Source organism: Chrysemys picta, unplaced genomic scaffold, assembly GCF_011386835.1.
Source record: "Chrysemys picta bellii isolate R12L10 unplaced genomic scaffold, ASM1138683v2 scaf247, whole genome shotgun sequence".
NCBI classification, from domain to species: Eukaryota; Metazoa; Chordata; order Testudines; family Emydidae; genus Chrysemys; species Chrysemys picta.
This window is the reverse complement of record NW_027052954.1, coordinates 1-14,625: the sequence shown is the minus strand read 5'-3', so window position 1 is coordinate 14,625 and position 14,625 is coordinate 1. Positions and strand designations below refer to the sequence as shown.

Genomic DNA, 14,625 nt, shown 5'->3' with positions numbered 1-14,625 from the left:
GAGCTCCAGCCTGGATAGCCCCAGGCTGTGGCCTGGTAATAGGCCAAGGGGTACTGGGGGTTGCAGAGGGCAGCCCAAGCCAAGGCAGCAGGTCCGAACCCAACCTTGCCGATGAGGAGTGGCTTATACTGCAGTCTGCCCCAGAGAGTGGGGGCTAGCTGGTGACTGGCAGTGGCCTTATCCTGAGGTGAGGTGGGGTTAGTGGGTAGGGGTTCACCTGGGAGGGGAGACCTAGCATGTGTGGGTACTGCCAGGGGGCAGCACCCAGAGCAAGGGGCACCGGGGTCCTGGGAAGGACACGGGAGCCTGCGTGCAGAGGACAGGCGGATCACTGGTCTGCAGAGGGCGCTCCAGAGGCTGGAGAGCTAATTCCCTGGACGACCAGCAGGAGGTGCCGCAGGGGTGAGTCCGGATACTCTTACACCTACAAAAGGTACTCGGGCTGCAGAGGGGCACCCGAGAGATAGGCAGAGGCAGCTGGTCCAACCCCCCTTGCCGCTGATGCGTGGTTTATATACTGCAGTCCGCCCCAGTGAGCGGGGACTAGACAGTGACTGGCAGTAGCCACTGAGGCAAGGTGTGGTTAGAGGGTTGGGGGTTCCCCTGGACACCCAGATAGTGGGTTACTGCCGGGGGCAGGACCCTGACGTAGAGGGGTACCGGGGTCTGGGAGGTACACCGGGACCAGCGGCAGGCGAGACACCAGCCTGTAGAGGGCACTTAGAGGCCGGAAGAGATCATCCCTCACCGTTGCCCTGCGACACAGACTCTCTATCTTTGCTCGGTCTGACTGCAGGCCTGAACCATTAACACTGAGCTAATTTCCCCCTGAACCAAGGTATCCCAGAAGTATCATAGCGAGGGGCGTTGTCTAGGGTGACCAGATGACAGGAAGAAAATATCGGGACACAAGGGGGGTGGGGGGGGGGTCACTGGTGGAGCAAAAAAACCCAAAAAACTGAGTGCTGCCGGTATAAGGACACAAACAGCTCCCTCTCCCAATTCCCTACTGTGGCCCAGTGCTGCCGGCAGTCGGGGGCGGGAGCTGAGAACAGCGGAGTGCTGCGGGCAGTCAGAGGAGATTATGCACCCTTCCTTAGGTATGCATCCCTTCAGCCTCTGGTTTTTAGGAGGGGGGGGGGAACCAACGGAGAACAGCTGAGTGCTGCTGGCAGTCAGAGGAGAAGAAAAAAAAAGCTGAGAACAGCCGAGTGCTGCCGGCGGAGGAAAAAAAAAAAAAAAAAGCGGAGTGCAGCGTCCCGACCGAAGATCAATCGGGACGCGGGACAAATACCTAAGTATCGGGACGTCTGGTCACCCTAGTGTTGTCTCCTGCCCAGACGGACGGGGAGGGAGCTGCAAACCCCTTACAGCCTCTCTTTCTAGTCTTTCATACTTTTTTCTCTAAATATGTCAAAACACAAGCACGCAACCTTCCCCCGGCAAAACACAGAAAAATGGGGACGGCGCCGGCAATGGGGATGGGGTGTGGTAACCTGTCAAAAACTATATGGTGATGAAAGCTATCGAGCGGTTACCTACTCACATGGGGTTGTCAGGGAGGGGTAGTACCTCTGATGGGGGAGCAGTCGTACTCCTAGGAGTAGCTCATCCACTTTGGTACCCACTTGACAATACCCAGCTCTCACCTGTGGCTCCAAGTAGCTGTCAGCATGTGACAGCGGCCACACCCCGGAGACCGTCTCGACCAGTGGGCTAAACCAGGTGAGGGTAGCCGATGAGTATGAGACTCTCTGTGAGTTAGGGCCTGTCTACCCATTGCATGCGAAGGCTGGATCTGGCTGAATGAGGCAACCTGGTTCAATGGTCAGGAAGGCGATGACAGCAAGCGTTGTGGAACGCTTAAGAGCACGACAAGACACGTAGGCGTCCTGGTCATCCACTGCGCCCTGCCCTATCTCCAGCCGTCTCGACTTCTGTCTTGCCACTGGATACAGATAGGAACTGGGAAGAGAGAGTGAGGCTGACGTCGCGCAACTCTCCCTCACTTTAATCCAATCCATGCGCAAGTCTCGACATAATATCGTATCCTATTACATCATATCAAGTCCTGTGGCGATGGGCGAGCGACGAAGCAGCAGGTGTGGATACACTGGGAGCTGTAGCTGCGGACCCGCACACAGGCGGCTCAGGCATAATGGTCGTTCCTCACTGACCGAAGCAGCAGTGGAGCTCGGCATCTTCTTGAGCGACTGAGCAGCCCTATTCAGGATTGCACCGCTCACCTCCGTAGAATGAGGAAGGGGCTAGAAAAGGTGCCTTAAACATTGCCTGCTTCACCTTACCTTGGCCAGCATACCGCGGCTGGCGGGGATCCCACAAAAGCGGTCGTATAAAAACAAAACAGAGTGACACCGATCACTATTGGCACATGGAATGTGCACACGTTACTGGACAACATCACGGCAGATAGACCGGAGAGAAGAAAAGCACGTGTCGCTAGAGAGCTCGCACGCTACAACATTGACATTGCAGCCCTTAGCGAAACTCGCCTTGCTAACGAAGGACAGCTGTCCCAGTCAGGCTGTGGCTATACATTCATTCACACAGGCAGTAATACCTCTGAGGCGAGGCGAATTGCTGAGGCTGAAAAAAAGCGTGAGCTGCGCAAGTCCAGAGCTGCTTGTACATCATCGACAGTGCCATTACATGTCTGCCCGACATGTGACAGGACGTTCCACGCTCGAATCGGACTGATCAGTCATCTTCAGACGTACAGAGCCCGGTCATCGAAAGAATGAGTGGTTGAGGTCTTCATCGATAACGATGGACAAACATCACTCAGATGCAATCTCCCACCCTGTACATAGCAATCCTCTGTTTCATTTTGATGTTTTTTGATGTACTTTAATGCTTTTATTCATTTTATTGATTAGATAATTGTAATTACAGTAATACATCGAGGTATAAAAGATCTACACATCTTCTCCTGTACACAGAACACAGACCGCTCCAATGGATCCCACAACCCATACAGCGAGAAAGCCGTAGCAAGCGTTAACATCTTCAAAATCCTATCCGGGCAGGAAAATGCACCTGCTGTTTGCAACACTTCTGTAGTATAGACACAGGGTGAGAGCTAGACAAAGTGACCACGGTTAGTCCTGCTCCATCTCTACTGTCTGGGTTTCCATCTACAGCTGTTCACACTGGAAATGCAGGACAGGGGTAAGGTTAGCCCATCACCAAAAGAACCTTAATGTAAAGCAGTGCTCCTGCCAGTGCCTGGTGGGGATCATGCAGACAGACTACACCCCAGGCTGGGCATTGTCCCAGGGTAAAGCAGGGCTGTAGTGGAAGGTGGAGGAGCCCCTGGACGAACAGGGTGAGGCATGGGACAATTCAGCTAAGAGTTGCAGGGCTGGGCACCAGAAGAATCACGGGGTGGAACTTTGGGGTATGGCAGGGAGGGGTGGAACGAGCCCCGCTCTGGGTCAGTCCCAGTGCCAATGGCCCACTGCCTTTGAAGAGGCCACCGATGAAGGCCATTTGTCCTACTCCCCTGGGTCCCACAACCCAGCTCTGGCCAGAGAGAAACTTTGCCTTGGAATCTTAAAGCAAGTGACTTTGTTTCTAGGGCTGAAGGGGGTGGTGGCATGGGAGACGCTGTCAGCTTAGAGAAAAAACTGACCCTTGTGCTCTTTGGGGGATCGTACCTGAAATGGGGGTCAGCGGGAGGTGGAAGGGCTGAGTGTAAAGGACCAGGAAGGAAACAGGGTCCTGGGAGAGAGTCAGTGCTGGGACACCCCGTTGCTCATGAGACTCCACCTTCCGAGTAGTGCGGCCCCAGGTCTGTAACCCTTATGCTGGGGAGCGCTGCCAAGCAAAGTCTCCTGCTGCAGGCCCACGGCCCTGCCCAACATAAGGGCTGCAGAACGGGGCCCTCAGAAGGGGGGTTACTACTGTGTCCTGAGGAGCATAAGGGATGGGACCTGTCGGAACCACAGGCTTCCCCCAAGGCTTTGGGGGCTAAAGGAGTCAGCTTCTGAAGTGGACACTGTGCCCTGTCACCAGTGATTAGTGGGAACCGGGCTAGCACTCTGGCTCTACGGTGCTAACAGCTAATTGGGGGCCTGAAAGGGGTGAGCCGTGGGGTGCTAGACCTTAGTCAGCCCTGCCCCTGCAGCACACATGGTAGCAGATGGGACAGAGTGAGTCCCAGCTCCAGGATGGTACCACAGCCAGTGCTGCGAACGGGGCTCCATGCACCCTGCTGGTGCTAGGCTGGGGTCGGCAGCACACAAGCCCTCTCCGTATTTCGGTACCGGCCGGCAGATCCCAGCTCTGCTGAACGACGAAGCGTGGAGAGGGGCCTGCAGCCGCTTGCAGAAGGAATGAGACCCCAGGCACCCAGGAGGTGCAGAGGCCAGCAGCAGGATGCAGGTGGCAGGATCCCTCTCGCACATCCAGGATCTGGGGCTGCTGAACGGGCTGTGGGACAGATTGGAATGATCCCGTTGAGTCTCTCAGCTTGGGAGCCTCCCCGTGGCTGGCAAGGCCATGTCCCGAAGCAGTGCCTGGCCACGCCCTGGTCAGCAGAAAGCCCTGTGCATCATGGAAACCCAGCGTGGGGCTGGACGGGAACGACGCCCCCTAGCCGTGGAAGCGGGCAGTTCACAAAGCCCCAGCTGAGACGCCGTCACCCCAGAGTCCTGGAAACTGGAGCACACACAGGCCAGGCCGCTCCCAGCTCTTCACAGCCAGGGAGAGGGGCTGGGGCCTGGGCCCGCCAGGGAGCCTGACAGTCGCCCTGGCTCCGGCCTTTCCAGTGCCTAGGTCGGGCCGTTCAGCAATCTTCTCCAGCTCCAGAGCTTCACTGTCAGGTCGCTGGGGAAGGAAGAGAGAAAGGAAGTAAGGCCGGGGGCTGCCCCCGCCCCAGCTGGGAGAGGCAGCACAGCGAGACAATCAGCTACAGGCCACGCCCTGCCCCCAACTCCCCCGTCCCCAAATGCATCACGCTGCAGCCCAGGAGAGCAAGGCCGCTGTGCCCCAAGCGGGCGGGCACCGGCGCAAGGAGGGAGCAGATGCGCCCAGCTGCCCGCCAGCGGGATAATCCCCCAGAGCGCCAGTAACGGGGCACTCTGCCAGAGCGCAGGCTCAGCCAGTGGCACCTCACTGGCAGTGGCCAGTGACGCAGTGGGGAGTGGGGATGGGGCGGGGATCCCCCCAGCAGTGGCCCAGGAGGAGCAGTAGTCAGATGGGCAAACCCCATGCAGCCCCGAGCTGGCCGCTGGATCCAATCACCTGGGGGACTGGGAGGTGGGGGGCAAGAGGACAGTCTCCTCTTGCAAAGAGCTCTACATGGGGGGAAAATCCAAAAGAATCTCATACTGTTAAGAAGCAGCTGAGACCAGAGCGGAGAGAGAAGAGACAGAGAAAGAAAAGGAGAGAGAGCCAGAGAGGGGGTGAGAGCCAGAGAGAGCAGGAGGAGGGTCAAGGCAGGCTAGTGGCACGCCCCTTTATGGCAAGGACGCGGTGAGGAAGGCAGGGGGTGAGCCCAGGCACGTAAGTCCATAGCTTTACCTGGCAGTCACTGCGGCACAGAGAGAAACAGAGGGGGGGGGGGGGGGGAAGAGAAAGGAAAGGAGAAAAGGGACATGGTCGGAAAAGAGGAGATCAGAGACGGTGCCAGCGACATTGTGAACCCGGGGACCCCCTCTGGGGGCCAGGGCTGTGCACAGGGGCCAGGGAGCGGAAGGAGGGGGCGGTGGTGCTCTCATTGGAGATGCACAAGGCGCCGTCGAGGAGGAGCTGGTGCCCGGTTGTCAGGAAGTCCGTTCTCTGCGCTGAGGGTTGCAGGGCCAGCAGCACCAGGTCTGGCTTGTCCCGGCACATCAAAGGAGCTGGCAAGAGCATCCCAAAAGCATGGCGGGGCAGGGCAGGACCAGCGCTTGGCATAACTGGATGGGGCAGAAGAGCCTCACTGTGGGGCGACCTAACAATGGCTGAGAGATGGAGGAGACGAGAGGCTAGATGGGGAGGGGTTGGGGGCCCTGCAGCCGACTGCTGCCCCACACCAAACCGCCTGCAGCCCGGCTCCGGCGCTGTTCCCATCCCTCGCTCCCAGTGCCTTTCCAGGCCCTGCCACATGGGGGGAGCAACAGTGCGTTTGGAGAGCTCCTGCAGCTCTGCTGCACTGGGGTGAGTTGGGGGTCAGATCTCCCTCCCCCATGCCGCAGGGGCCTAGCCTTACCCACTGCCCTCACCTGGAAGCAGTGAATATGTGCTTGGAATTGGTGCAGATGGCATTGATGGGGCTGTCGTGGCCCTTGATCTCCCCAACGGGTGTGAAGTTCTCCACGTTCCAGACCTTCACCACGCCCCCGCGGCAGGCGCTCAGCAGCATGGGGCGGCCGGGGACGAAGGCCAGGGCGCAGACCCAGTCCTTGTGCGCCTTGGGGATTTCCTGGCAGGCACAGAGACAGGGTAGAGCCAGTGAGCGCCCACGATCCACGCTGCCAGCCGGGGCCATCAAGACCCAAACTGCCCCCTGAGCTCCAGGGCAGGGTCAGGCCAGCAGCCAGAGCCAGATGCTGGGTTTGCAGCTGGCTGCTGGCTCTGTAATGGGCTGAGACAAACCCCCCACATCTGTACCGTGGCTGAGAGCTGGAATTTTTAAGCTCCGCTCGATTTCTCATCAAGCAGCAGCCGAGGATTTGAATTCAAGACAAGGGGACTCTGGTGAGCTACAGAAGCAGCTCAGCAGGAGAGAAGAGGGCTCCGCCCCAGGAGACAATTGCTCATTGGGATTGACCAGGGGATCTCCAAGCTCTAATCAATCCAAACCGAGCTGGCAACCAGGATACGAGACACACAAGATGGGGGAGAGAATCTCTTTGATTGGACCAATTTCGGGGGGAGGGGGGGGAAGGGACAAGTCTGCAAACTCAGCTCTTCTTCCAGGGTGGGGCTTGAAAGCTTGTCCCTTCCACCCACAGGAGCTGGTCCAATAAAAGAGATTCCCCCTCACCCCCCATCTCTCTAATTATTTGTCTGCCATCAATCCTCAGCGCTCCAGTGGGAAGAAAAATGAGCATTAGCCTCATGTCATAGGGGAGAGACTGTGGGGGAGGGTCACACAGCCACAAATGGTGACTAGCTCTGGGCAGCTCCATTTTGGGGGACACCCCGACCACCCCATTCTCAGAGGGGCGGAGCCCCCACTGCTCCCCTTGACTCCCACAGTGCCCAGCTCCTCTGAACAACCCAGCCCCGGGCGGGCACATGGTAGGTTCTCCAAAACAGAGCCCCCCACCACCACCAAAAAAAAAAAAAAAAAAAAAAATCAATGGAGGCCTCTGAAATGTTAGCCAAGTCTCATGGCAGAGCCAGACCTCCTGCCTCCCAGCACCGGCCTGCACGCCCCCTTCGGCTGCTGCTCTATCCCAGACCCACCGGAGGCCATCCCCGCACTGCAGCGCGCCACCACTGACCTGGAGAGCCAGGCACCGCGGCCTGTGGGGCCCGGAGACCAGACAGCCACACTCACCGGGGTCCGAAATAGGGACAACGCCGAGCGCTATCTACCCCCAGACCAACCTGTCCCCCTTCCCCATAGGCCACTGAGCCCTTTAACCGCAGCAGGTGGGGCCCAGCCCTATAGAACTGGCTACCGTGCATTGCCCACGGCTGTAAACTGCCTTCGGGACCCACCCTGCCAGCCACTGTCGTTTGCAACCCCCGGGGCTCTTCCATTGCCTGGAGGCCCCATGTGCAACGTAGGGATGGGGTCCTTGTGTCTGCTCTCTGATCCTCTGCCCCCAGGATGGCGGGAGCACGCTCCAGACTGGACAGCGACTCTCCAGCAGGTTCTAAGTCCTCTCTCCAGACCCTGGCACTGGCCCTCGAAACGGCACGCTGCGGGTCTAGCCCATCTCTCTGCCCCCCGCCCAGCAGCAGGGCCTTCCTGCTCGTCCCCCTCCGTACCTGGAGGAGCTCCTGCTGCTCCAGGTCCCACTTCTTGATCCCGTTGTCCCCGGAGCCGCTGAAGAGCACGTCGCCCTGGATGACCAGACACTCGATGCCGTCGTAGTGCGGGGGCTCGAAGTTATGGGTGGGGCCGACGTTCCCCACCACGCTGTCTGCAATCTCAAACATCTGCAAGGCAACAGCCCGGAGGGCAGCTGCTGTGAACCCCGGTGGCAAAGGAGACCAGTCGCTCTCAGGTCATTAGGCCAGCAACAGCCCTTTCAGCAAGGCAGGGGGATGGCGAGAGCGTCCGACCACACAGCTACTACTGGGATGCTGAGCCACGGCCCAGTGAAATGAGACAGGGATGGATTGGCAGCGGCAGGGTTCTGCCTGCTTACGCCACGCTGGGATCCTTGGGCAGAGGCCATGTGGGGACACGATGGCTCAGCACTAGGGCTGAGATACAGGTCACAGGTTCGAACCTCGCCCAGCTCAGCTGGGACTGGAAATCTCCACCTCCTCCAATGGTTTAGTGGCCAACGTGCGGACGCAGCTCAGCGTCCGGCGGGCAGGGGCCACGTTGCAAAGACAAAATAGCCTCCTTGGCAGCAGGTTCAGCAGAGGCCACAGAGGGCAGGAGGAGGTGGGTTCCACTTTCCACGCGTGAGGCGTCAGGAGCAAGCGGGGGGTGCGGAGGGGAGGCCTGGGCCGGGCACCTGGAATTCTGGTCTCCACGGCTGCCAAGCTGCCCAGCACTTTGAGACATGGCAGCTCCTCCATCATTTCCCAGATCTGGGTTCCAGGACGCTCTTAGGGGCAGTGCACAGACCCTGCTCGCCGTGACCCACAGACACACCTGGCAGGTGTGGGGACAGGAACGCTGGCCAGCTGCAAAGCCACCAGGTCCTTCAGGCCACGAGCGCTGGGGGGCTCATAGCATTTCTCAGACCCTGGTGGCATTTACAAATATGCTCAGTACTGGCCTCCCTTTGCGCCCGCTGAGATCAACAGAACGGCTCCTTCCCGCCCCCCATGGGAGCGGAGTTAGGCCGATGCTGGGCGCTCTGGACACCACCACCCAGTATGTCCCCTCCTCGCCAGGCCTTTGGTGGGCAGCGAGCCGCTGTAGCTGGCACCTACGGGAGAGCGGCTATGCATGGGGGTGGGGAGGACTGGCACAAGCAGCGGTTCCTGGGCTCAAAGGCCCCTTGTGCTGCCTGTGAGCGGGAGGGAGGGAGGGTCCCAGGGTACCTTGACGTAGTGATCCTTGGAGCCGGTGACGACCAGGTCATGGTTGCTCGCAGTCTGGTTCACAGTGAGACACATCACAGGCCTGATGTGGCCGGTCAGCTTCCCGATAGGCTGCAACCTACAAGCAGGAGCCCGGGGTGCGCTCAGCAGGAGGCGCTCGTTCCTGCAGGCCCTTCGCTGGCCCAGTCTCCAAGGCTCCCAGCAGGGACCCTCCCAGGCCCAGGCCCCTCTCCACCATCCCAAGCAGAAGTGGGGACCTCGGGCTCCGGGGTGCAGAGCACGGAGCAATCTCAGGGATACCACATCCCTCAGCACCATGGGCCGTGACTGTGGCCTTGGGCTAGGGGCAGGGAGCTGGGCTCAGATGCGGTGTCAGGGGGTGACCGGCTTGTCCACCGATCTCCTAAGGCAGGGGCGGGGAAAGCTACGGCCCGCAGGCTGGATCCAGCCCGTTAGTTAATTTCATCTGGCCCGTGGCGCCCTCTCCCACCACCCGCTGCAGGGGAAGCCCCAAGCCTCCACGCCCCCCAGCAGGTAAGTGGCCCGTGATTGATTTTTTCTGTGGGTCAATGGCCAGTGACAGAGAAAAGGTTCCCCACCCCTGCCCTAAGGGCTGCAGCTGGGAGAGGAGCACTGGGTCCTACTTTCAGCCCCCCTTGGGCGTGATCAGCAGCTGCTGGGGCTGATGTAGTGCAAAGCCCAAGACAAACAAGCTAAGCTGCTCCACGTTGGGGTTTGTGCCAGTGCAGCTTCCCCCGGTGCCAGTCCAAATCCGCCCCTGCCTCAATAACACAGCTTCCAGCCGGGAGGGAGCGGGCCCCCGCTCAGCCCAGAACGACTGCTCCCTCTGCCTACGCAGCACCCGTCTGCCTCCCCACAAGAGCTGCCCCTGCCTGGGGGCCCGAGTTAGCCCCGCCCGGACCTGTTGAGCTCCCAGATGCGGACAGAGTTCCCAGCGGCAGCGTAGAGCATGGTGCCGGTGGGGTTGAGTGCGATCTGGTTGATCTGGTGCTCGCCCTGCACGCTGGCGATGGTGCGGGTGGTGGTCCCAGCACAGGCATCCCCAGAGATCACCTGACCTGAAGAGCTAAGCCAAAGAGACAAACAGGTGAGCCTCAAGGCAGAGACTCTTGGGGGAGGGAGGGGGCAATTTACACAATGTGGAATGGAAGATCTAGCCCATTGTGGACTGATTAGAAGGCTGGACAGCGTCTGTCCCCAGCCATCTATAGGGGAAAGCAACGCCACTTCCTGGCCATATGCAGTGCCAGTGGTGCCAGGATGAGACCCCCCCGCTCAGTCCCACGTCCCCTCAAGCCAGGAGCAACGGCACAGCAAGGGTGACCCAGGCAGCACCTTTCGGCACCCAAGGGAGGTGCCTTGCCGCGCAGCCAGCCAGACCCGTACCAGCAGGCATGCCAGCTCCACGCCCGGGGCGGAGCGACACAAACCCCACCCCTGGCCTGGAGTTGATGTTGACAGGCAGCCCAGGCATGTTCCCGCCCAGGGCCGGCGCTTCCATTTAGGCGACCGCACCAGGATTTGGGGGGGGGGGAGGGGCGGCAATTCGGCAGCGGGGGGTCCTTCCGCGCTCCGGGTGTTCGGCGGCAATTCTGCAGTGGGTCCTTCACTTGCTCCAGGACCCGCCGCCGAAGTGACCCGAAGACCGGGAGCGTGGAAGGACCCCCCCACCGCTGAATTGCCGACGACGACCGGGAGCACAGAAGGACCCCCCCACCGCTGAATTGACGACGACGACCGGGAGCACAGAAGGACCCCCCCCACCGCTGAATTGCCGACGACGACCGGGAGCACGGAAGGACCCCCCCACCGCTGAATTGCTGCCGACGACCGGGAGCACAGAAGGACCCCCCCCACCGCTGAATTGCCGACGACGACCGGAAGCACAGAAGGACCCCCCCCCACCGCTGAATTGCCGCCGACGACCGGAAGCACAGAAGGACCCCCCCCACCGCTGAATTGCCGCCGCCGACCGGGAGCACGGAAGGACCCCCCCCACCGCTGAATTGCCGACGACGACCGGGAGCACAGAAGGACCCCCCCACCGCTGAATTGCCGACGACGACCGGGAGCACAGAAGGACTCCCGTCTAGGGCGCCAAAAACCCTGGCGCCGCTCCTGTTCCCGCCAGTCAGATTGGGGAAGCCTAAAAGACAAGTCTCAGTCTGTGGCTGGGCACCAGAGAGAGGGGCTGTTTCCCTGGGGTCTGGAAACGGCCCTGGCAGCTGCAGATGGGTCATTACCCGTCCCTGATCAAAGCAACTGTAGGGTGCACGGTGCCCCCCGAAACAGACGAGAGGAGCAACTTCCCTGAGAGCAGAGCACCAAGCCACGGAACCTCCACGAGCCAGGCCAGGCTAGAACGACCAGCATTGCAGCATTCCTAGACTCAGCCCTGCAGACCAGCCCGGCCACTTGGCCTTTGCAATGCTGCCCTGAGTGCAGAACGCTGGCAGGGCAGTGCGTCGAGCTTGGCCAGGCCCACAGGGCAGCCTCGGTGCATCAGGTACTTACGTGAGGGTGCGGATGCACTTGGCCGAATCCCGGATATCCCACACCTTGATGTAGGAGGTGGAGACAGTGAAGACCAACCCTGAGTGGCTGCGGTACTTGATGGACACCACATTATTGGGGTGGCCCTTTAGCGAGGCGATATCCTGGCCCGTCACCAGGTTCCACATTTTGCAGCTCCGGTCTGCGGGAGGAGGCAGGAGCACATGACACTGCGGGACCCTTCCTGTCCTCAGCAAAGGATCCCCATGGCTCCCTCCCCCCCGCCTCCCCCTGCTCCCACGAGTGCCCCAGGGGAGCTCAGTCCCTGTGGCCCATCCAGCCTCTGGTACCTCTGCCAGACCTGCCAACGGGGGGAGCGTCTATTAGTGCCAGGTGCGAGGTGAACATCCAGCCACTAGGAACCGGGCAGAGACCCCAACAACTCGCTTCAGGGATGTCACCACACAGCTGTTCAGCCTAATGACTCGTGCAGCATTGCTGCCCTCTGCTGGGGGGACCCAGAACTGCACCGGCCCGTTGTGGCTTTCAGGCAGGCCGGTGCCGTCTGAGCAAGAGGCTCCTGTCCTGCCCCCGCAGTTTGAGGTGGCTCAGCCCCTCCCCTGGGTAACAGGCTCACTCCCCAATGATCACACCCAGAGCTCAGCAGCCGGCCCGCCCCTGAGGCGCGCACCTTTGGATCCGGAGAAGAGCAGCTCGTTGGTGGCGTCCACGCAGAGAACGGGCTTGGAGTGTCCTTCCGCCACGGAGATGCACTGCAGCGGGGCTGTCCGGGCGCTCCTGGCACCGCCCACGGGGTTAATGAGGCCCTTTCCGTGGGAGAGAGAGAGCAAGGGCGTCAGCAGGAGGGCGCTGGCTGGGTGACCCAGGACGAAGCCAGATCCCGCCCCACCAGGCTGCCAGGGCCTGCTAGTGGGGCTCCGGAGCAAAGCAAACCACAGACAGAAGCTGCTGGGCAGCCTGCTCCCCAGACAGGCCCCCCGGGGCAGGTCACACCCCGTTGGTGCTAAGGGCTCAGGGACTCATGCAGACCCTGCCTTGGCTTGGGGCAGGGGCTTGGAAAGGGAACGGGCTTCACCCCCTGGCCATCTCGCTGCTGGCACAGATGAGCGACCCCCCCACCCCCCTGTGAGAGCTGTGGGTGGCCCCTGTGCCCCATCCAGGCAAGATCCCAAAGCCAACAGAGTCCAGGCTGCTGCATGGCACACGCTGCCCCATCCCCTGTGGAGTCAGAAACTAGCAAGGACAGGCTGGCTCCGGACCCAACCCCCAGAACCTCCAGGCTTGAACAAACTGGGGCCCTGCTCCAGCTGTGCTGTGTGGGGCATAAGGGCACCACCCTGTGGCCAGCGGGGGGGAAGCGCCCTCTCTCCATCTGACCCACTCCGGTTTTGCAATGAGCTTCACCCTGCTTTGGCAGATGGGGAAGGGATTTTTAACAGGTCACAATCGAATCAATGGCAGAGCTGGGAACGGATTTGTTCCTGTGCTTTGTCAGGGAGTTTTTTAGCAGATGGTGTAGTTTCTTTAGGTAATCCTCAGTGGGATCAGAGGATAATGGCCTGTAGAATGTGGTGTTAGAGAGCTGTCTAGCAGCCTCCTGGTCATATTCCAATTTATTCATGATGACGACAGCACCTCCTTTGTCAGCCTTTTTGATTATGATGTCAGGGTTGTTTCTGAGGCTGTAGATGGCGTTGTGTTCAGCATGGCTGAGGTTATGTGGCAAGTGATGTTGCTTTTCCACAATTTCAGCCTTTGCACGTCGACGGAAGCAATCTATGTAGAAATCCAGTCTGTTGTTTCGACCGTCCGGAGGAGTCCATGCAGAATCCTTTTTTTTTGTAGTGCTGGTAGGGAGGATTCTGTGGGTTAGTATGCTGTTCAGAGGTATGTTGGAAATATTCTTTGAGTCGGAGACGTCGAAAGTAGGATTCTAGGTCACCGCAGAACTGTATCATATTCATGGGTCTGGAGGGACAAAAGGAGAGGCCCCGAGATAGGACAGACTCTTCTGCTGGGCTAAGAGTATAGCTGGAAAGATTAACAATATTGCTGGGTGGGTTAAGGGAACTACTGTTGTGGCTGCTTGTGGCATGTAGCAGTTTAGATAGTTTAGTGTCCTTTTTCCTTTGTAGAGAGGCAAAGTTTGTCTTGTAAATGGCGTGTCTAGTTTTTGTAAAGTCTATCCATGAGGAAGTTTGTGTGGAAGGTTGGTTTCTTATGAGAGTATCCAGTTCTGAGAGCTCATTCTTAATCTTTCCCTGTTTGCTGTATAGGATGCTGATCAGGTGGTTTCGCAGTTTCTTTGAGAGTGTGTGACACAGTCTCTCAGCATAGTCTGTGTGATATGTAGATTGTAATGGATTTTTTACCTTTAGTCCTTTTGGTATGAGGTCCATCTGCTTGCATTTGGAAAGGAAGATGATGTTTGTCTGTATCTGTACGAGTTTTTTCATGGGGTTGATGGATTTCCATTCCATACGGCTAAATGCAGTGCCTTGCATAATGACAGGTTTCAGAGTAACAGCCGTGTTAGTCTGTATCCGCAAAAAGAAGAACAGGAGTACTTGTGGCACCTTAGAGACTAACAAATTACTAATCTAATAGTCTAATAATCTAATAAACTAAAAAAACTAATCAATACCACCCTATACCGGAAACCTACTGACCGCTACACTTACCTACATGCCTCCAGCTTCCATCCAGGACACACCACACGATCCATTGTCTACAGCCAAGCTCTAAGATATAACCGCATTTGCTCCAATCCCTCGGATAGAGACAAGCACCTACAAGATCTCTATCAAGCATTCTTAAAACTACAATACCCACCTGCTGAAGTGAAAAAACAGATTGACAGAGCCAGATGAGTACCCAGAAGTTACCTCCTACAAGACAGGCCCAACA

At 58.9% G+C, this 14,625-nt stretch overlaps 1 protein-coding gene across 4 annotated transcripts; it reads right to left on the bottom strand.

The window, feature by feature from the left end:
* Window positions 1-2,324: 2,324 nt before the first annotated feature.
* LOC135978410 (kinesin-like protein KIF21B) lies at window positions 2,325-14,614 on the bottom strand. Of its 4 annotated transcripts, none has more exons than XM_065579355.1 (9): window positions 14,091-14,614; window positions 13,123-13,686; window positions 12,389-12,524; window positions 11,719-11,899; window positions 10,106-10,270; window positions 9,184-9,301; window positions 7,948-8,118; window positions 6,228-6,427; window positions 4,659-4,848 (listed from the first exon to the last, which is right to left on the bottom strand). In XM_065579355.1, exons 4-9 carry the CDS (start codon window positions 11,883-11,885, stop codon window positions 4,794-4,796), a joined length of 876 nt encoding a protein of 291 aa, XP_065435427.1. In that variant the 5' UTR covers window positions 11,886-11,899; window positions 12,389-12,524; window positions 13,123-13,686; window positions 14,091-14,614; the 3' UTR covers window positions 4,659-4,793. The 4 variants fall into 4 exon arrangements, with proteins under 4 accessions (XP_065435426.1, XP_065435427.1, XP_065435425.1 ...); XM_065579353.1 differs by lacking the exon at window positions 13,123-13,686 and having other exon boundaries at window positions 14,091-14,255; window positions 14,400-14,614; XM_065579356.1 differs by having other exon boundaries at window positions 13,354-14,614.
* Window positions 14,615-14,625: the final 11 nt, after the last annotated feature.